Source organism: Lottia gigantea (assembly GCF_000327385.1).
Source record: "Lottia gigantea unplaced genomic scaffold LOTGIsca_146, whole genome shotgun sequence".
Classification (NCBI taxonomy): domain Eukaryota; kingdom Metazoa; phylum Mollusca; class Gastropoda; family Lottiidae; genus Lottia; species Lottia gigantea.
Window position 1 is genome coordinate 487693 of NW_008707735.1, and position 21228 is coordinate 508920.

General features: G+C 31.8%; 2 protein-coding genes across 2 annotated transcripts; one reads left to right on the forward strand and one right to left on the reverse strand.

The window, feature by feature from the left end:
- The first annotated feature begins 3312 nt into the window (after positions 1 to 3312).
- On the forward strand, positions 3313 to 4615 carry LOTGIDRAFT_225657 (hypothetical protein). The gene has a single exon (XM_009050199.1). It carries the CDS (start codon positions 3724 to 3726, stop codon positions 3898 to 3900), a length of 177 nt encoding a protein of 58 aa, XP_009048447.1. The 5' UTR covers positions 3313 to 3723; the 3' UTR covers positions 3901 to 4615.
- Positions 4616 to 7273: 2658 nt separating this feature from the next.
- On the reverse strand, positions 7274 to 19477 carry LOTGIDRAFT_140281 (hypothetical protein; the record flags this gene model as incomplete). Its single annotated transcript, XM_009050200.1, has 3 exons — positions 7274 to 7468; positions 7822 to 7942; positions 19329 to 19477. 3 exons carry the CDS (start codon positions 19475 to 19477, stop codon positions 7274 to 7276), a joined length of 465 nt encoding a protein of 154 aa, XP_009048448.1.
- Positions 19478 to 21228: the final 1751 nt, after the last annotated feature.

Sequence of the window (21228 nt, forward strand, 5' to 3'; positions counted from 1 at the left end):
CCATTATAAAAGACTCCCTAATATTGACCCATTATAAAAGACCCTCTAATATTGACCTATTATAAAAGACTCTCTAATATTGACCCATTATAAAAAACTCCCTAATATTGAACCATTATAAAAGACTCCCTAATATTGACCCATTATAAAAGACTCCCTAATATTGACCCATAATAAAAGACTCCCTAATATTGAACCATTATAAAAGACTCCCTTATATTGACCCATTATAAAAGACCCCCTTATATTGAACCATTATAAAAGACCCCCTAATATTGAACCATTATAAAAGACTCCCTAATATTGAACCATTATAAAAGACCCCCTAATATTGAACCATTATAAAAGACCCCCTAATATTGACCCATTATAAAAGACCCCCTAATATTGAACCATTATAAAAGACTCCCTAATATTGACCCATAATAAAAGACTCCCTAATATTGAACCATTATAAAAGACTCCCTAATATTGACCCATAATAAAAGACCCCCTAATATTGACCCATTATAAAAGACTCCCTAATATTGACCCATAATAAAAGACTCCCTTTTGACCATAAATAAAAGACTCCCTTATATTGACCCATTATAAAAGGCCCCCTAATATTGACCCATTAAAAAAGACTCCCTAATATTGACTTGTAATAAAAGACTCCCTAATATTGACCCATTATAAAAGACTCCCTAATATTGACCCATAATAAAAGACTAATAATATTGACCGATTATAAAAGACTCCCTAATATTGACCGATTATAAAAGACTCCCTAATAGTGACCCATAATAAAAGACTCTAATATTGACCCATTATAAAAGACTCCCTAACATTGACCGATTATAAAAGACTCCCTAATATTGACCCATAATAAAAGACTCCCTAATAGTGACTCATAATAAAAGACTAATAATATTGACCCATTATAAAAGACTCCCTAATATTGACCCATAATAAAAGACTAATAATATTGACCCATAATAAAAGACTCCCTAATAGTGACCCATAATAAAAGACTAATAATATTGACCCATAATAAAAGACTAATAATATTGACCCATTATAAAAGACTAATAATATTGACCGATTATAAAAGACTCCCTAATAGTGACCCATAATAAAAGACTCTAATATTGACCCATTATAAAAGACTCCCTAATATTGACCTATTATAAAAGACTATAATATTGACCCATTATAAAAGACTCCCTAACATTGACCGATTATAAAAGACCCTCTAATATTGACCCATTATAAAAGACCCTCTAATATTGACCCATTATAAAAGACTCCCTAATATTGACCCATAATAAAAGACTCCCTAATATTGACCCATTATAAAAGACTCCCTAACATTGACCCATAATAAAAGACCCTCTAATATTGACCCATAATAAAAGACCCTCTAATATTGACCCATTATAAAAGACTCCCTAACATTGACCCATTATAAAAGACTCCCTAACATTGACCGATTATAAAAGACCCTCTAATATTGACCCATTATAAAAGACCCTCTAATATTGACCCATAATAAAAGACCCTCTAATATTGACCTATTATAAAAGACTCCCTAATATTGACCCATTATAAAAGACTCCCAAATATTGACCCATAATAAAAGACTAATAATATTGACCCATTATAAAAGACTCCCTAATATTGACCCATTATAAATGACTCCCTAATATTGACCCATTATAAAAGACCCCATAATATTGACCCATTATAAAAGACTCCCTAACATTGACCGATTATAAAAGACTCCCTAATAGTGACCTTATTGACCTTAGACCCCCCCCCAGTTGCCCAATTATTTTCGGAAAAAAGGGTGTTTTTGGGTCAGAAAAACACCCCCTTTGTTGTGAAATGTTTTAATAAGAAATGCACTTTTTTCTTACAAAATAATATAAATTGACGACTGGTGATAAGCGATTGAATGTTCACCATCATTAATAAAAGAATATAGGCATGATTGATGAATATCCTTTATAGGGATTCACTGGTTTAAATATTTACTTCACCACTGGATAGATCTCAACAATCTCTATTACCATTTCAGACACAAAAAATACTGCACCAATTTGTGGTCAAGCAAATTTTTAGACTATTCCATTTAATTTTACTAGGATTCTGAATTTGAAATAATAAGAATTAAATGAAAACTTTTACATGATTTAAGAAATTCCTTGGAAAATAGAAAAAGCACCAGCAGAAAAAAAGCAGTTGCAAGTAAAGCACAGATTTGTGCTCCATCCAAATAGCAATTCATGATTTCTACCAAATATTCTTTAACACAATCTACAGAAGCTATTTTACACAGCTGAATGTTAAAGGGATTGAAAAGAGGTTTTCTAGAATGTTTTATGTGTATCAGGGACACTGATAACATCAATTTACAACATTCCAATTTTCAATCAGATGTCTGTGGTACTTGCAATTCCAATTGGATTAAGTGCTTCATGAAGTTGCTATTACAAAGACCTTCAGATATCATTGCCGGCTTTTACAATAGTGAGGTAATATAATTACAGGAACCACAGGATGAAAACAGACATCTGACTGAAGTTGAAATGGTCCTAATTGACGATATCAGTGAACCCTGATACACATAAAAAGTTTAAAAGATCTCTTTACAATCTCTTTAAAGAAAATATAAATTGTTTTATTCATTCAAACAAGAGCAACAAACATCCTTAAAGCTAAACTGATGAACGGAAAGTACATGTACTAAATAATGCATTGCACGATTAATTGCTGGCCAAAAAATAGAATTTAAATAGCAAGCTGATTAGCAATAGCACAATAGTAGGTCGATTTTAATCTTGCCTTTCATGATTTTATTTATTTTGTTCGAAATCTAGAATCTCTAAGCATGAATGAATTCAAATTACTAAATTTAGGTCAATATACTAAATGCACATGCATATTCTAATATCATGATTGACAGTAACTATTAATAGTACATGTTTTAAAATATGCATTGACAATCTGAGCCTCACAAGAATTATTGAGAAAATGCCATTTTTTAAGAAAAAATCTCTAAAACCTCGACTACTATGACAATGAAAAATTACAAGTTATCAAAAATCATAATTTTCAACTAAAGTTGCATCATTCTTTCAGTAATTTAGGTTTCAGTCAGACAGGACTGGTAAATTTCTATCAGACAATATAAGTAAAGGATCTACATTTAAAATAAAATGTCTCCATTTTGGAAAATTAATTGAAAATTGTTGATAACTTGTGATTTTCTATAAAAAGAATTGAGCAGAATTTAAAAATGAGATGATGATAAATGAAATCTGATTATTTACAATATAAAATACAGGAAGGAGTAGACAAGAACAACAAGACGTAATAATAAATAGAAATGTCTATGGACTTGTGTAGACTTGAACACTACACGGTGGTTTTGTTGTCAAGGACTGTTTACATTATGAGATATTTTCAGCCATTTTTTGTGTGCGCCATTTTTTAAGCGATAAGCTTTCTTAACCTGAGAGAGTTTCAGATTTTAATGAGCAAAATTCCAAGATTCTGAGTCAAATACTAAATGATTAAAATCATAGCTTACTGATTGGTCAATTTCATTACTGTTCAGATAACATATTGACCAATCAGATGTCTTAAAAGTCTTCACTCCTCAAAATAAAAATAATTGATAATGTAAACAGCCCTTCATAGAGCAGTTATAATAAAATAAAAACTTTTATCCTTTTGTTCATGATCTTTGTTAACTTGTTCAAAAAACAGAACTTTAATATAAATTTGTTCATCAAAAACCAGTTTCTTTCTTTTGTCATGTCTGCAGACAAGGATCATTCCCCCTTCACCCTGGTTTTCTCAACTCCCTCTCCCCCTCACAATCTTTCCTTTCTCCAGAACAGGAAAAGACGCTAGCTGCCCTCAATAATAACCTCTAACAACTAAATACAACATTACAACAATAAACCATAGGATGGAGAAATTCTAAAATTAACCACTAATCGTCTGAACTGAATTCATCAAATCTGATTGGCTAAAAAGGTAACAGTTGACTAAATCAACCAATCAGAGTTCTGAATATCAATTCTGACAATACCTCCTTCACCTCTCACCTGATATATGTCCCTTACCCAACCCTAAACCCTTTACTAACGTTGTTTTCTTTCTTTAGAACTCATCAAGCAATTTGTTATTTCATGAAGTGATTCTGGGCACGTATTCTCAAAATGATCTTAGCGCTAGGATATCCTAGATACAAGGTTAAAAGATAAGACCCTAGACATCATAGCACTAAGATAGTTATGAGAATACATGTCCTGGCTTTCACAAAAACATTGTATTTGAAAAACACTCTTACACCATCTCATATCAATTTTCAATAACTAGCAAGCACCTGTTAATAACACTGGGTCTTCCAATTCTGTTGAACCAACACATAATAATTTGTAGATATTTGGTCAGTAAACCATCTTGGTTTTATCAATGTATAAACCACATGGACGTCAGGCTTTCCAACACTTTTGTTGCAGTTTCACGCAAATCAATTCCATCCAATTGGCCAGCAAATAAATTATTTTGATCACTGTACGTGTCTATGACATCAGCCTCTTTAAAACTTTTATAACATCACATATGAATTTATAACAACGGTTTAGCTCATTCCATCACTGTACAAGCCACACGAAACGATTTATAACAATTAGTGACACCAGGTTTTCCAACACTTTTGAAAACACATATTAATTTGCAGCAAATAGCGAGCTGTACCAGGCTTACCAAAACTTTTTCACCCAGAAATTGACCTGCAAATAATCTTCTTTTCCAAATCTCAATGAACACGAGACAGAAAGGATTTCAAGTTTAAGAGTCAGTAAGAATCACAGCTATAGATGAGTTTAAGGCGTATAAAAACAAAGGACGTGAAAAGATGAAAGATCATCGTAAAGCCGTCGTTCCATCTTTACTCACTAATAGTTGAAGGCCTGATGCTGAAATAAAAATAAATTTATATTATAAAGAGATATTCAAATTGAATGGAAGTTTTGTAAATATTTTATTGGTATTGGGTACACTGATAGCATCAATTTACACCATTCCAATTTTCAGTCAGACGTCTGTGGTTCCTGCAAGTCCACTAAAACTAAGTATTTTATGACATAGCTCTTGCAAAGGTCCTTAGATATCATTAGCAGATTTAGCATAAGCATTTCTACCTTCAGGTTAGCAAGTGTCTAACTCAGTAAGCACTACAACTCACTGGAATCAAACTGGAAGAAATCAAAATTCAATCTACTTACACTCTTCTGTTTGTGAAAGCCCTAAATCAGTATTTTGTATCAATTCTTCTACCAAATCTTCAGCATCAACTCTCGTCATTCCAACTCGGCGTTCTTTCTCACTGTCTTCTTGTTTCTATAAATAGATAGGATAGAAACTGAAAGTAGAGTTAACAACTCATCTTTCATTTCTAACAGCTGGTCTAACAGAATCACCTAGACACAATCTTTCTTATGAATAACCAATAGAATAAAAATAAGGATCCTGTATACCTGTTGGCAATGATTTTACCAGGACAACAAATTAGGTACACTAGTATCATGTTAATAAACTTACCCGTCTTCGTTCTAATTTACTGAATTCAGCTAATGCAGATGCTGTACTGGGAGTTCTAAAAAGGAAAGAATCATTCATAGACATTATTGTTCACAGAACTTGATAGAGTTCACAAGCATAAAATTCAAAGAACAAGGACCATAACTGTTGTTATACAGTCAGAACTTTTCAGCATTTCAATGGAAATTTCAATTGTATGATAACTAGTAAAATCGTTGGTGACAAATCTCAATACAGATTATGTAACTTAGTAATAACAAGCCAATCCAGAGAACAAAGTGTTTTGAAAAGAGATAAAACTAGTCTCATCAACTCACCTCATATGAGCTAAAATACTGGTACTACTGGAGATATCATTCCCAACACTGGACTGTCGACTGTGGGTCATAGAACCATACCCTGACCCCCGGGACTGTTGACTCACGTAACTTGAACTCCGAGAATGACATTTCTCAAATTCCTTTCCACTGTCGGTGTCGTTCACTTCTGAAAAGGAAAAGAAAACAATGAATTATAAAAGAGTTGTTCCCCTTTACTTTACAACAGTAATTTTATAATGAAGATAAATAACACCATGCAGTGTTCAATGAAGGACATTTTGCAGGAAGTTTGCTCATTTACATCACTACATGCAATTAGATAATGAAGTCAGTTAACACCATGCAGTGAGAAATAAGGTAAATATTGTCAGGACAGCTGCATTAGTCTTTACAGAATCAAATATAGAATCACATGGTCATAAGCCTTGAAGGTATGCTGTTTGGCTGGTAGCGAAGGATACATGATGCGACCCTGGCAAGCATTTACCCATGGCCTTTTTATGAATCATTAGTAGAGGGGACAGAGTCTGAACCACAGAATTGTTTAGGGGGTTCACAGGTAATTCTTTCTTTCCTTGTGTCAAATGATAAGAAACTTACAAGCTATGGGGCTAAAGGCTGACCATCCTCTGGCCCCTCCCCCCCATAGAAACACTACTACCACCTACAAAGCAAATGAAAAACGTACCCATGGGGATGCTGGTAGGATAATGGGAAGAGGAAGTGGAATGAGTTTTTTCTTTACGAGTCAAACTTCCGAAGCCACTACTGTTAGAGGCTACACTACCTTCGCTACAATCCTCTATCGAACGTAACTCCATCGGCATGTCTGTTGCCGCTACAACGTCACCTTCTGATTGGCTGCTTAATGGCAAGGAAGGATGGGAAGGCCTGAAACAAATTTCAAAACATTTCAAATCACTGTGAATATGACATCCCTCCAAAGTTTTGTTAATTATTAAAACCAATTCATTTGAAATGTTTATTATAGTTCTACAGGTTATAATTCCTACCATCTAAAACCACAAACACATTGGAACGATTATAAAAACTCAATATTAATAATAATGAACAAGTTACTGCTCAGAAAAGTTTGTCATTATGTAAATTAAGAATTTCTCTATCATTCATAATAAACTTAATGAGAGACTGGATATCCCTTAACATTTTATTGAACTCTTCCATTACATGCTACTTTATATCAATTTAATACTGTACATGTATGATTGGAAGAGCTCATTAGTAAACTTAGAGGGGTATTTTTTGTTTCCAGTCAAATTATTTAAGTTGAAAAAATGGACCCAGATGTGCAAAAATATCTTGCTCGACTTTCGTCCCAAATATAAAAAAATGACTTACACTTTAAAGACAGGGTCTCCTGATATCAAGCAAACTTCAATAGTAACTTTAATATTAGAATTATCTTGTCTATGTTTGGTGTCATACCCTTCCAGTAAATATCTCCGAGACTGAGGTCCTGACCCAGGAAACTCAGCAAGGTTTATATCAGCAAACCCTAATTTATGGTGAGACCGCCCTCCTTTTAACTCCTGTAAAAAACATAATTCAAAATTAATCAATCATATTACTTCAATTGTCAAAGAATACAATGTTTACTTCAGATCATATTAACCAGGCTGTCAGGTCAACAGCAGAAGACAACTCTTATTTCAATTCAAACTTAATATTAGGTCTTAACGTATAGCCTGTAGCACATAGAGCTTCAGTTTATTGTCCCATCTGAAGGACTGAACGCTTTTTCCATATCAGCTTCTCCTGCATAAATAACAAGAAAATCTGGGTCAAAAAAATCCAACCTATGCTATTCCTTACCCCTATGTTAGCAAGCAAGACTTAAACATTCAAGGACTCAGAAAAGGAAAATGGGTGTGGTGATGCTTACCCTCCTGACTGACACCCTACAGACACAGGGTTCCAGTATACCAGTATTGACATTGGCTGTCATTTTACATGGAAACTGAAACTTGGAATTCCAGATGACTCTATTATTTCTTACTTCTTCTCTATAAATATAAAAAACAAACATTATCATAAATATTGACTAGAAATTAGTACCTAAAAATAAGGGAATAAATTCCAAAGGAAAGAAATAAGTATTTGGCATTTGGTTCAGAAGCTTGGAAATTGGTTTAAAAAACTAGGAAAAGGAGGGGCGGGAGGTGGGGGGGGTGGGGGGGGGGGGGGGGGTGAGGCTGATTCAGAAAACAATGAAATGGCTCAAAAAGCATTGAAATCAGTTCAGAGAGACGGAAATTAGTTCAGAAAGACGGAAATTAGTTCAGAGAGACAGAAATTAGTTCAGAGAGACGGAAATTAGTTCAGAAAGACAGAAATTAGTTCAGAGAGACAGAAATTAGTTCAGAGAGACGGAAATTAGTTCAGAAAGACGGAAATTAGTTCAGAGAGACAGAAATTAGTTCAGAGAGACGGAAATTAGTTCAGAGAGACAGAAATTAGTTCAGAAAGACGGAAATTAGTTCAGAGAGACAGAAATTAGTTCAGAGAGACGGAAATTAGTTCAGAGAGACAGAAATTAGTTCAGAGAGACAGAAATTAGTTCAGAGAGACAGAAATTAGTTCAGAAAACTTGAAATATGACAAAGTTATCAGCCCTAATAAATAATAATAGAATAATAAACATGGTTTAAATTAATCAGAAATATTAGTTCCACCAAAATCATTCAGGCATACAATTCATTAGAATAAATATCCATTATTCAGTGATACTGATCATTTGATTAACCATTTTAATTAATATACATCGTTAATTGTCTATTAGCTTATTAATATTCAATAAATACTTTAGACCTATTTCAACCTGTGTTTCTAACAAGTTGAATTGACCACAGGTCTGTCATAAACACTATCCTAGGACTCAATAACATTACTATTCATGACTGAGTCAAATTGAACATTTATAATAAACTATTTTAATTAATATACATCGTTAATTGTCTATTAGCTTATTAATATTCAATAAATACTTTAGACCTATTTCAACCTGTGTTTCTAACAAGTTGAATTGACCACAGGTCTGTCATAAACACTATCCTAGGACTCAATAACATTACTATTCATGACTGAGTCAAATTGAACATTTATAATAAACTATTTTAATTAATATACATCGTTAATTGTCTATTAGCTTATTAATATTCAATAAATACTTTAAAACAGTTTAATCCTAAACTGACCAGTGCCCTGTTACAAACACTATCCTATGACTCAATAAAATAACTATTAATTACTGAGTCAAATTGAACATTTAATCAAATCATTTTACATAGTTGATTCCTAGTCAGACATGACTGGCAAATTAACAGACCAGATTAGCATGCTTTAAGGGGTAATATGTTATCTTTTCTCCCATTGTTCAAGAATATGTAGGTTTTTGTGATAATGCAATGACACAGAGCTCATAATACACTAAGTAAAAGCCACATGTAAATTGTCTGGTATCAAAAGTTTTGAGTCAGAAACCCTGTTTACAAATTGTAAACATTTGCACAAAAATTTGATATAATCATCACCTTAATGCATGTGAACTCTCTAGATCACAGTTGATAATAGAGATTACATCTATTGTAATGTCAAACTATAAAAAATACTACAGTGCATTAGTTTAAATTGTTCAAAGATAACAAAATAAAACCATTAGAGATAAATAGAATTGAAGTTTAATATCCTTCAAACAAAAACCAAATTTAACATTTAAAATAAAATGAATGGAGTTTTACTTCATGCTTAGCTGTCTGCACAATTTTCATTATCAAAAACGTCGTAAATTATACCTGAAACTATTTCTAAAGTATGTTATTTATATCTTTGTATCTACTTGATCAAACTGAATTTATTTTAAAAGGGTTAATTAAAAACGGGGAGTACTAATTGTTAATTAAGCATCTTTACACTATTTCTGATTTAGGATATTTTTAGTTGAAACCTTAAGAGTACTAAAAATCAACCTGAAACTTTTCATCAATTCTAAACTTTCACACGTATTTCAACCCCAAATTCATATTTCATCAAGCAATTAAAGTTGACATGATGTAGAGAAGGAAGAGTAGTAGACAGGTCTGGATGTTAGTGACTATATATTATAAACTGTCTGGTCAATCTGACCTATCCAACTTGTCAAGTTTTTATAATAAATAAAATATATCTCTGGTGAGACACCTATGGTTTATATTTTATCATATCATTAGCTGTACTATCAAGTATAAGTTAGAGTCTAGTATAGGGGGAGAGAATTGTCAAGGGAGGTTTTCTTTCTGTGATTTGATTTCTTTGAGAAATTTGAAAGAAAAGGGCAGAAACCAGACTACCCTCAGTCCCTTACCCTCAACCCCGCCCCCGTCTCGCCCTCCTGGACACATAAAATTATTTCACCAAAAAAAAAAAAGACTGTAAAATTATGGCTTATGGTTAACCACCTTCTGCTGAGGTTTCTGATTGGCTATATTCATTTGCATACAATCCAATCCAAGGTATAAGTACGAAGTTGGTAACAGCTTGACATTGTGAAGTTACGAAATAGAAAGATATTTCAAAATATCAGTAAATACTCCTACTTGAATAATTATTGTTGAAAATCGTCATGACAATCAACACATCCTTCACACTCTTTTACAATAATCAATAGACTAGAGTACTACATATTTTATCAATACTTGTTCATTAATAATACATTCTATAACATTGTCTCTGTCAGGGTTGTTGATAGGACTGTATTTACCAGTCAATTCATTTAATATCTTATATAACATTGTCATAGTTTGCATGATTTACCAGCCATCTCTGACTAGAGCTCTAGACTGTTGATTTAACTGTGTTTACCAGTCATGTCTGACTAGAGCTGTAGACTGTTGATTTAACTGTATTTACCAGTCATGTCTGACTAGAGCTCTAGACTGTTGATTTAACTGTATTTACCAGTCATGTTTGACTAGAGCTCTAGACTGTTGATTTGACTGTATTTACCAGTAATGTCTGACTAGAGCTCTAGATTGTTGATTTGACTGTATTTACCAGTCATGTCTGACTAGAGCTCTAGACTGTTGATTTAACTGTATTTACAAGTCATGTCTGACTAGAGCTCTAGACTGTTGATTTAACTGTATTTACAAGTCATGTCTGACTAGAGCTCTAGACTGTTGATTTGACTGTATTTACAAGTCATGTCTGACTAGAGCTCTAGACTGTTGATTTAACTGTATTTACAAGTCATGTCTGACTAGAGCTCTAGACTGTTGATTTAACTGTATTTACAAGTCATGTCTGACTAGAGTTCTAGACTGTTGATTTAACTATATTTACCAGTAATGTCTGACTAGAGCTCTAGATTGTTGATTTGACTGTATTTACCAGTCATGTCTGACTAGAGCTCTAGACTGTTGATTTAACTGTGTTTACCAGTCATGTCTGACTAGAGCTCTAGATTGTTGATTTAACTATATTTACTTACCTGATGTTTAAATATATATTTTGTAATGTAACTTTATAACTTTTTTTACAATAAAAAAAATTTACACCCTGTAGCATGGCTTGTAATCAATTAAAATCTATAACAAAGATTTCTTTTTGATTTAATTGATTATACAATAACTCTGTATAAATTTGAGTACCTTTGGGATATTTACACCCTCTAGGTAGACTACTAGTTAGAAATACAATAGTTATAATAAACAACACACCCTCAAGATATTTACCAGAATAGTGTTTTTATCTTATTTAATTATTTATTCATTGAATCGTAGACAAACTGACTTGCTGTCATCTAGAATGTTGGTCATTAATTCACATAGAGTTCGAGCTATCAACTGAAGTCAATGTGACATGGGAAAGTAGGTAACTGGGATTTTTCAGTAGGGCAGAGACGAGTAGGGGTAATCCAAACCTGCCTATAAAAGTCTTGTCAACTTTTATTAATTTAACATTAGAAGGCAGGGGCCATGGCTTTATTTTTCTTAGGGCACACTAGCCCATAATCATATAAAGTCAGTCTTTTGTACCTTATGAACTACTGAAGACAGGCAACACAACACCTCGCAGTTTGCAATGGGGGAAAGTTTGAAGCTGCATAAGCCAACTCTCCAACTATCGAGGGTTCATTAAGATGCACAGCCTAAACACATGGGGTATCAATTTAAAGTCCCATCTGAACGACTAGACATCAGCCCATATGACCTGCATCACTGACAGGGAGAAACCTGGTTGAAATATCTGAAATAATTGACAGAATGTGAAGACAGACTTTGTTGTTGGTTACAAAAATCAACCTAATGTTGGGAATACAGCGATAGAAAATTATTGTATGTACAGTAATTTAATTAACAGATACTAGTATTTACGAGTGAATTCTATTTCTAGTATTGTCTAAACTAATTCTGCATCTTGCTGTTTGTTAAATAAACATGGTTATGCTTGAACAGATAGAAAATTGATTTAATGAAATTATCAGAATTAATCATCTGGATGTTATACTTATTTTATTACTAAAGAAGATTTGTATTGTGTGTACAGAAATAAACTTCTAGTAGAGACTTAAACAGTGGTTGGTAATTTAAATAATTAGATTAAATATTGTTATTCCTTGAATGTTGATTTGCTAAAACTAATTTAAGCTAGCATGTTGTAGAATTAAAATAACAATATATTTTCTCAGGGTCTTCTAGTACGAAAGTTTAACATATTAAAAAAAAATGTAGAGCAATTTGAAGTGGGTATTGAATTGTAAATTGGTTTCAAAGTATTATAACCTCAATATATAAGTTCAATAGAAAAACACTTGACGTTCATTCATTCATTCACAAAGTACATTCATTCCCCAAAGATAAAAATATATAATATAAATGATAAAAATATATAATATAAATGATAAAAATATATAATATAAATGATATATAATATAAATGATATATAATATATAATATAAATGATAAAAATATATAATATAAATGATAAAAATATATAATATAAATGATAAAAATATATAATATAAATGATAAAAATATATAATATAAATGATAAAAATATATAATATAAATGATAAAAATATATAATATAAATGATAAAAATATATAATATAAATGATAAAAATATATAATATAAATGATAAAAATATATAATATAAATGATAAAAATATATAATATAAATGATAAAAATATATAATATAAATGATAAAAATATATAATATAAATGATAAAAATATATAATATAAATGATAAAAATATATAATATAAATGATAAAAATATATAATATAAATGATAAAAATATATAATATAAATGATAAAAATATATAATATAAATGATAAAAATATATAATATAAATGATAAAAATATATAAATGATAAAAAGAGTATTTTTAAGTTAATTAAGACTGTAGAAGAAGTAACATCAGATGTTCTAGTAAACTGTTCTGTTATAAAATATATAGAATTGTAAACCCCCTGGTGACTTGTTAAAATATTGTAGTGTGTGGGCAGAGTTTTAATTAGGTTAGTATATCATACTGACTGCTGTTTAAACTTGTCAAAATACTGCTAGCTAGTGATACTTTTAATTCCCTACAGAGATCTTTAAATTTGGTCTGATTGGGTCAAATGATGCCAGCACATTGTGTTTTTACTACAAAACCTATTGCAGTGAGCAATGAGGAGTATTATGCTAAGACAGTGGCACAAGCACAATTTGTTTCCCATCCAAACGACTAGACAATTTTTCCATGTTGGGCCCTCATACCTACATCACTAAATAGGGGACCCAGGGTATTATCTCGACCTAAGTCAGGATTCATTCTGGAACTTCAGGTAAATGAGCTAACATATAAGACAGTGGCATAAGCCTACTTTGTTTCTTATCTAAAAGATTTTCCATGTCAGCTCCTCCAACCTGCATCACTGACACAGTATCCAGAATGTAAAATCAAGTCAGGCTTGAACCTGGACTTTCAGGTAAGCTAGCAAACATCTAACTCACTGAGCCATTGCTTCTACTACAAGAGTACTTGTCCGATATATTAATAATAATAGAAAGACAGGTGTCAATATAATGAAGTATTATACAATCAAGTACCTAATCTAAAACATTATTTTATTGATCTACAGTTAGAAAATCAATCAGTTTTAATATTTCCCCTTTCTTCACTTATCGGTTATTGATCTCATCATGTCAAGATCATCTTATGAGTTAAAGTTATGTACAAAGATCAGAAATAAAATTGAATTGTGTATTTATTTCCTACTTATTGGGTTATAAAATTGAAAAGTAATGTTTCAAATCAGCCCCCTTCCCTCCCCCTGAAAAATTTAAATGACTTGTTGAGTCGTTATAGTTGAGCCCTCTTTCAAATATTTGGCCCCCTAGGGGTAGCTACCGGCCTGTTTCCAATTGATAGTACCACCCCAATCTCCTCTTTCTCAAACCCCACATAATGCACCATTTTTCTTCTTAATTTACTATATTTCTTTCAATTCAAATAGAAATATACAGATGATTAACCCTGTCCTTTCTCTGACTAGAATCAGGTGATTGGAGGGTGACTGTAATTAAAATTCCTATATAACTAAGGTGATAAAATGAAAGTAGAATACTATCTAATATATTCTAACAATGTTATCTATAGCCCTGTACCTATCAATCAGGGATTATACTTATATATTCAACAATTTTATCATAAATATAACATTTTACATGAATGAATGAATGAATGAATGAATGAATGAATGAATGAATGAATGAATGAATGAATGAATGAATGAATGAATGACTAGATGAATGAATGACTAGATGAATGAATGAGATAAGCTGCATTACCATATAAATCAAGATTTAGAAAGATATAAATCAAGATTTAGAAAGATATAAATCAAGATTTAGAAAGATATAAATGATTTTATAACAAGCTTATTTTCAAGAAATCAAAAAAATCTGTCACCAAACAAAATTGATTTTGTATAAAAATTGAGGAAACTGGTCTATTTTTGAGACCGACACTGTTTAAATATAAACTAACAGAATGTTTAATTTTGTTTTTTCAAAACTAAAACTGGCAATTTGGGGAAGAAGTTTTTATCAAAAAGGAAGTTAATGTTTGACAATGTAACTTAAAATGACATTTTGATGATAAAGATATTGAATTTTGAAAGAAAGTAAATGAAAGATTGGGCCATTTCTTGTCAACATCTGATGCCAAAACGAACACAGCTACTGTACAATATTATGACATGTTATTCCATTGTAAAAAGTCAGTCGTTTGGCATCTCTTTTTAGGGTGTTGATTTGCTTCTAACAATGTTGCAACTGTGGAAATTAAAAATCAAAGCAGAACTAGTTGGGATTACACAAGACCCATTTTTAAATAGATTGTAAAAGTAACTAGCTCACTATAATGTTAACAATATATAATAGATATCATAAAAGATGATTATGTGTAATTATTTGATATTTATTGAGATATAGAAAATCAAAGTGAATTGTAAATTCTGTTAAGTAGGTGAGTGGGTGTTGAGTAGGTCATATTCACAATGTCAAGCTATAATGTATCTTGACTGCAATAGCCACCTTTCTTGTATAACAAAATGCAGTGATTTGATTGGATTGTACACCAGCGAATACAGCACATCAGAGACCTTGACAGAAAAATTGTAAAAAATAAGCCATAATGTTTACAGTCTTTCTCTGAAGGACTCTGATTGGCTGTCGTACAATTCAATCAAATCGGTGATACAAAAGATTGATTGCAGTCAAGGTATAAGAGAAGTTCGTATTTTGAAGTTGGTGGGTGGTGTGTACCTAACTTACTAGTTCAATAGAACTGAACAGTACATCTATTGTTCAATACTCAATCGAAATAGGTTAAATATTACATAGTTTAATATGCCGTAGTGACTCAGAAATTCTTCAGCAAACCTATCTGTTAATTTGCATATTAAACTCTTCAACGAAATCATAAAAAACAGTTCAGCTCTGCATAAATAATAGTTTCCAATTGATACTTTTTTTTTATCCTGAACATATCTTTAGTTTAATTATTACCAAGAATTTTGACCACGGACCAGCTGGTAGAAAGGATCCTCGTGAACCTAAGTTATTATTCTTGTAAAATCATTTTCAAGATGTTTGACCAAGGACCAGCTGGTAGAAAGGATCCTTGTAAACCTGGGGATCAACTGGTAGACAAGATTCTTGAGAACCTAAGATGTTAACCTAGTAAAAATAGTTGCTACTTTCTCAGAAAGAGATTGATTCAAATTAGCCATTTCAAATCAAAGAAGGGCAAGAGGCAAACTACACTAGTCTAAAAGCCTTATTATTGAAATAAGTCGAAAGAAACTAGAAGTTAGATCAGTATATTTAATAACTAAGTTAGGGGCCAGTTTACTGAAGCATGTAAAATAGATCAACTTCTTATATTCAGTTACTAGTTCCCACATTTCAACTTTCTTAGAAACAGTTTAACCAACTTACTCTTTTTTATTCATGAAAAAATCTCATAATCAATTTAGTCATAAAATAACGCAGATGAAAAAATTCAATAATTCACTTAGCTACTGAAGAAAAGTAACACCATGCAGTGTGCAATGAGAGAAATTTTGACAAGACAACTACAATAACAGCCTCCTCTTTTTCAATTTTATTATTTTTGATTATAGCATATTGGACACTGGGGCGTCAGTTTATTGTCTAACTACATTAGTTGTCCATGTCACTTTCTACAACCTACAGATCAATGACATGACATCCCCCTATCATGAAGTATAAATCACAATAATAAAGATAAAAATACTCAAAAACTCTGTCAATATCCAGCACCATACAATCTCAAAATCATAAGTAGTAAAACAGCTTCTTAATAAAGATAAAACAGAAGGTAGATGTTATAGGTTTTATCAGAATAGATAGCTATCATCAAGTACTTATTGACCTAGTTATCTTTTTTATAAATTAACACAAAATCAACAACTACTGGTACAGACTGTTCTAAATCTGTACTACAAACAAAAACAGACATTATCATGATAAAAGATTTCATAATTCTTATCAAACTTTGGTACGGTAGTATCCTTGGACCATGACCTAAATAATCCAGAATTATTAACCCTTGATGAAATATATGCTTGCAGATCAGATAATTTTCATCTGATGACCACAAGTGTAACTTGTGTTGAAATGTTATGTACCCATGTATTAAAGAAGTGTGTTTAATCCCATAATTATTGTCTTGTTATATACATGAGGTATTTAAGAAGATTATTCCTTAGAGTTTTAGGGGCACAGAAAAGCTCCATTTATCATGGATTATATTTTATTTTTGTGTACTTGGAGCCAGACAGGTACTACCTTCTCTCCTAAACTTATCTAGACTGATAGAGCTACTTGTACCAGTGGTAATGATAGTAAATATTGTACCTCTAGATCATACCTTGTAATATCTTATTGAGTCATTGTTTATAATCTTATCATTATTTGATAAACCATCAAAACAAACTTATCTATGTTTTATAATTCACTTTATCATTATAGTTTAGTAAAACAGGCTGTGCACATCCTGGTTAAAACCTAAATTCAAGCAAGTCAATAGAAACTATAGTCTGGCTATCCCTTTCAGAGAGTCCACATAGCTAATAAAGTTTATCTGGCTTCTATGTTTGTTAGGTCTATATAGCTTTCAGAGAGTCCACATAGCTAATGATGTTTATTTGGTATCTTTCAGAGAGTCCACATAGCTAATAAAGTTTATCTGGTATCTATGTTTGTTAGGTCTACATGGCTTTCAGAGAGTTCACATAGCTAATGATGTTTATTTGGTATCTTTCAGAGAGTCCACATAGATAATATCATTTATTTGGTGTTCAAGTTTGTTAACTCTACATCCCATTCAGAGAGTCCACATTGCTAATATTGATTTTTTAGTATTTTTATAATAAAAGAAATTAACATGTTCAAGTTTACCTAGGGCTACTGCACCATGCGGTATGTGAGAAAAAACTACAATCAAACTAATTTACTAATTGCTCTGACATTTCTAATCATTAATTATTAATAATTCTATATCAATTAAAAATCTTAGTTAATTACTTCCAACTTAATGACACATTGTATAAACATTGACAAGTTAATGACCTCAATGACAATATTTTTTGTCAGTTTTGTGTAATTTCATTAAGGGAAGTGGTGTTCTGTTAACAAGCTAAATGACGTAAAAAGACCCTAGCCTGACAAAGCTCTGGCCCTACACCCTCCTCTTTACTGATGCAAGCATCTGAAGAAAGAATAGGGTTAGATTTCTGGGGCTGAACTATTCCAAAACCTGACAGTCCATACTGCAAAACAACACGCAAAATAAGAGTTTGTCATTAATAGAATATCTGTATCTAGTCTTTTTACTATCATTAGTGAAAGTGATGCTTATTCAACAAACTAAACGACAATGAAAAGTCTGTAGCCGATGAATCTGGCCCTACTGATTAGCTATATAGGGTTATGATATTGTCACGTTAAAGGCCAGACATAAAATGTCAAGTCTGTGGAACAAGTAGACCTACAGGTAAGGCTAAAAAAAAAACGAACAGCAAAACAATTTCTATTATTTCAGCTATAAAATTTATCAAGTCAGTAAATATCAGATTTATGGCCGTTTTTAAATTTTTTATAATTTGAAATCCTAGATTTAGTATGTCTGTGAAAAATCTTATATAGATAAGAGATATTAAAACATGTAAGAAGCTTAAATTCATATGACCATTTTTTAACTGAAATATCAAAATCACTCAAAATCAATCTGATTAAAATATCAATCTAGATAAGTTTTCCTTTTATATTTTTTGCAGTTGACCCAAAGAAAAAACATGAAACAAAATATCTAAATGGTTATTTAATTTGATTGGCATGATTTAAACGTTGTTTTAATGTAATTAGCTACAAGTTCGTTAAAATTTGACATGAAGGTAATTAGTGATTGAAGAATTTAATGAGCTTAATATTAATCACATGACTTCAAGCTACTTGGTTTTCTAAATTTCAATTAAAGGGATATGGTTCTCTAAGCGTATAAAACATCTGACTGAAATGTTTAAATAAAGGGTAAGGGGTAGGTGTAAGGGTTAAAATGAGGGTAGGGTAGGGTGCTAGGGTATATATTTAAGGGTGAAAGCCTACACCAGGCCAACTCTCAAAAGCACAGGCCTCAGACAACACCATCAAACCAAACTCAGTGGAATAGCTGAGTTGGTACAGAGTTACATTGTGGCTTGCTATGGTCCTTGGGTTTGAATCTTCCTCAATATAAGAAAAGTTCTGAAGCTACAACCAGTGCTTCCGATTATCAACCAATGGACTTACATCCCAACACCAAACACAAATAAAGAGTAAAAAAAAGGTGTCTTACCTGTTACCGAATTCACAGAAATTGCCGCCATCATGTAGTCGTATCTTAGCGAACAACACACCACTAACGAACGGTACAGACGATATATCTTCCACATTCAGGTTGATTTGAAATCGAAATTTCTTCTTCCGAGACATAAATGAAATCATAATGGACGTCTCAACATTGTTTTAAAATTCCACACGTTAAAAACTAAAAACAATAAATTATATTCTTCAACTTCTTGATATAGTTCCAATATTATCTTATATCCATCTTGAAATTTCTAATAAAGACCAGTTAAAAATTAGAAAATATTTCTTGGATTAAATGTTTTGGGTTCATTAGGGTCCGATTAAAAATTCACAAGATTGTCAATTTTGGTTGGCGTGATCCACAAGGCATTAGATTCTTCAATGTCAGAGATTATCGTATCCTCACATAGCTATTATTACATTTACCATGTATACTTTATCCTGTTATTTCAAAATTTCTTGAATAATTAATTCCTCAACTGGTTGAAAACTGTATTACAGATCAGAATTTCCACCAACATCCACAAAAAAACCTCACTCTTCTTTAAATGATATCCAAAATTATTAAAAGTTAAAAATTTCTAAAAATAAACTTCACAGTTCTTCAACAAATCACTTTAGAGGATGTTAAATTCTCTAACAGAAATATTAATCTCTATTTCTAGAGATAGTAGTCACTGTCCAAATCACAGACAATAGCAATCTCCAGGAACAAATCACAGAGAATAGCAATCTCCAGGAACAAATCACAGAATGACAGAATTTCCAGGAACAAATCATAGAGTAGTTCTATTCAGATTACATCTTGATGTTTGATTCAGTCAAGCCTGAAAAATATAAATCAAATCATGAATAAATATATTATTAAGATTTGTTATTAATGGAATGAATAATCACTTGTATGTAATTTGAATTCTTCCACACGTTTCTTATCAATCAATTTAATTCTGTGTAATGCTGCGAAAAGACGAGGTACGATGTCCAGTTCAGTGTTTGGTTCAAGCAGCAATTAGACGATGTGCAGTGTACGGTGTGGAATTATTGATACAGAACAAAATAGAACAAGTGAACACACGATTCGCTGCTACTATTTCTTCTGTATTGATAACCCACACCGGCCACTGTCTATTCCCACCTTGAGTGGTTTATGACGTAGCTAAATATTACTAGCAGCTTTTGAGATAGCTTAAATGTAAAATGCTTAGGTTTGGTGGAATTCCAAAAAATCCACAAAAGACTGAAAATTGGAATGATGCAAATTGATGCTTGCAATAGAAACGTCACAAAACACTTAGTTCTAGTAGAATTTCAATATCTAGAGACAGCTAACTAAAATTAGAATGGTGCAAATTGATGTTATCTCTTCCATTCAATTAAAATATTTAGAAAACCTCTTTACAATCTTTCAATTTGATATTTCTGTAGCCTGAAGAATTAATGAAATAATAATATTCCGTTGTTGGTAATTAGAAAGGTCTGGAAGTCCCTGGGGTAGTATCTCTCTACACCAGACCCCCAGACTGTCAGGAATTTACATTCATTCAATCAATTCTCTCAGCACATGGCCACCCGTTATCATATCATAATGAAACACCATGTGATATATATTTCTACTGCTTCAGCTAAATTGTTCATATCTTTCATAAATAAGTCCGAAAATAATGAACAGAATTTCTGAAGCCTCAGCCAGTGTTTGCAGGAGTCAGTCAGGATATCTTATCATTTCATAAATAGATCCTAAGTAAATCAACTACATATCAAAATCATTTTTGGAACCGCAATTTTTCTTATCTTTCCACAAATAATTTGGATCCTAATTTTGTCAACTCTGCCAGTGCTTACAAGAGTCAGTGAGGAAGGAATTCGAACCACAGAAATACAACTCA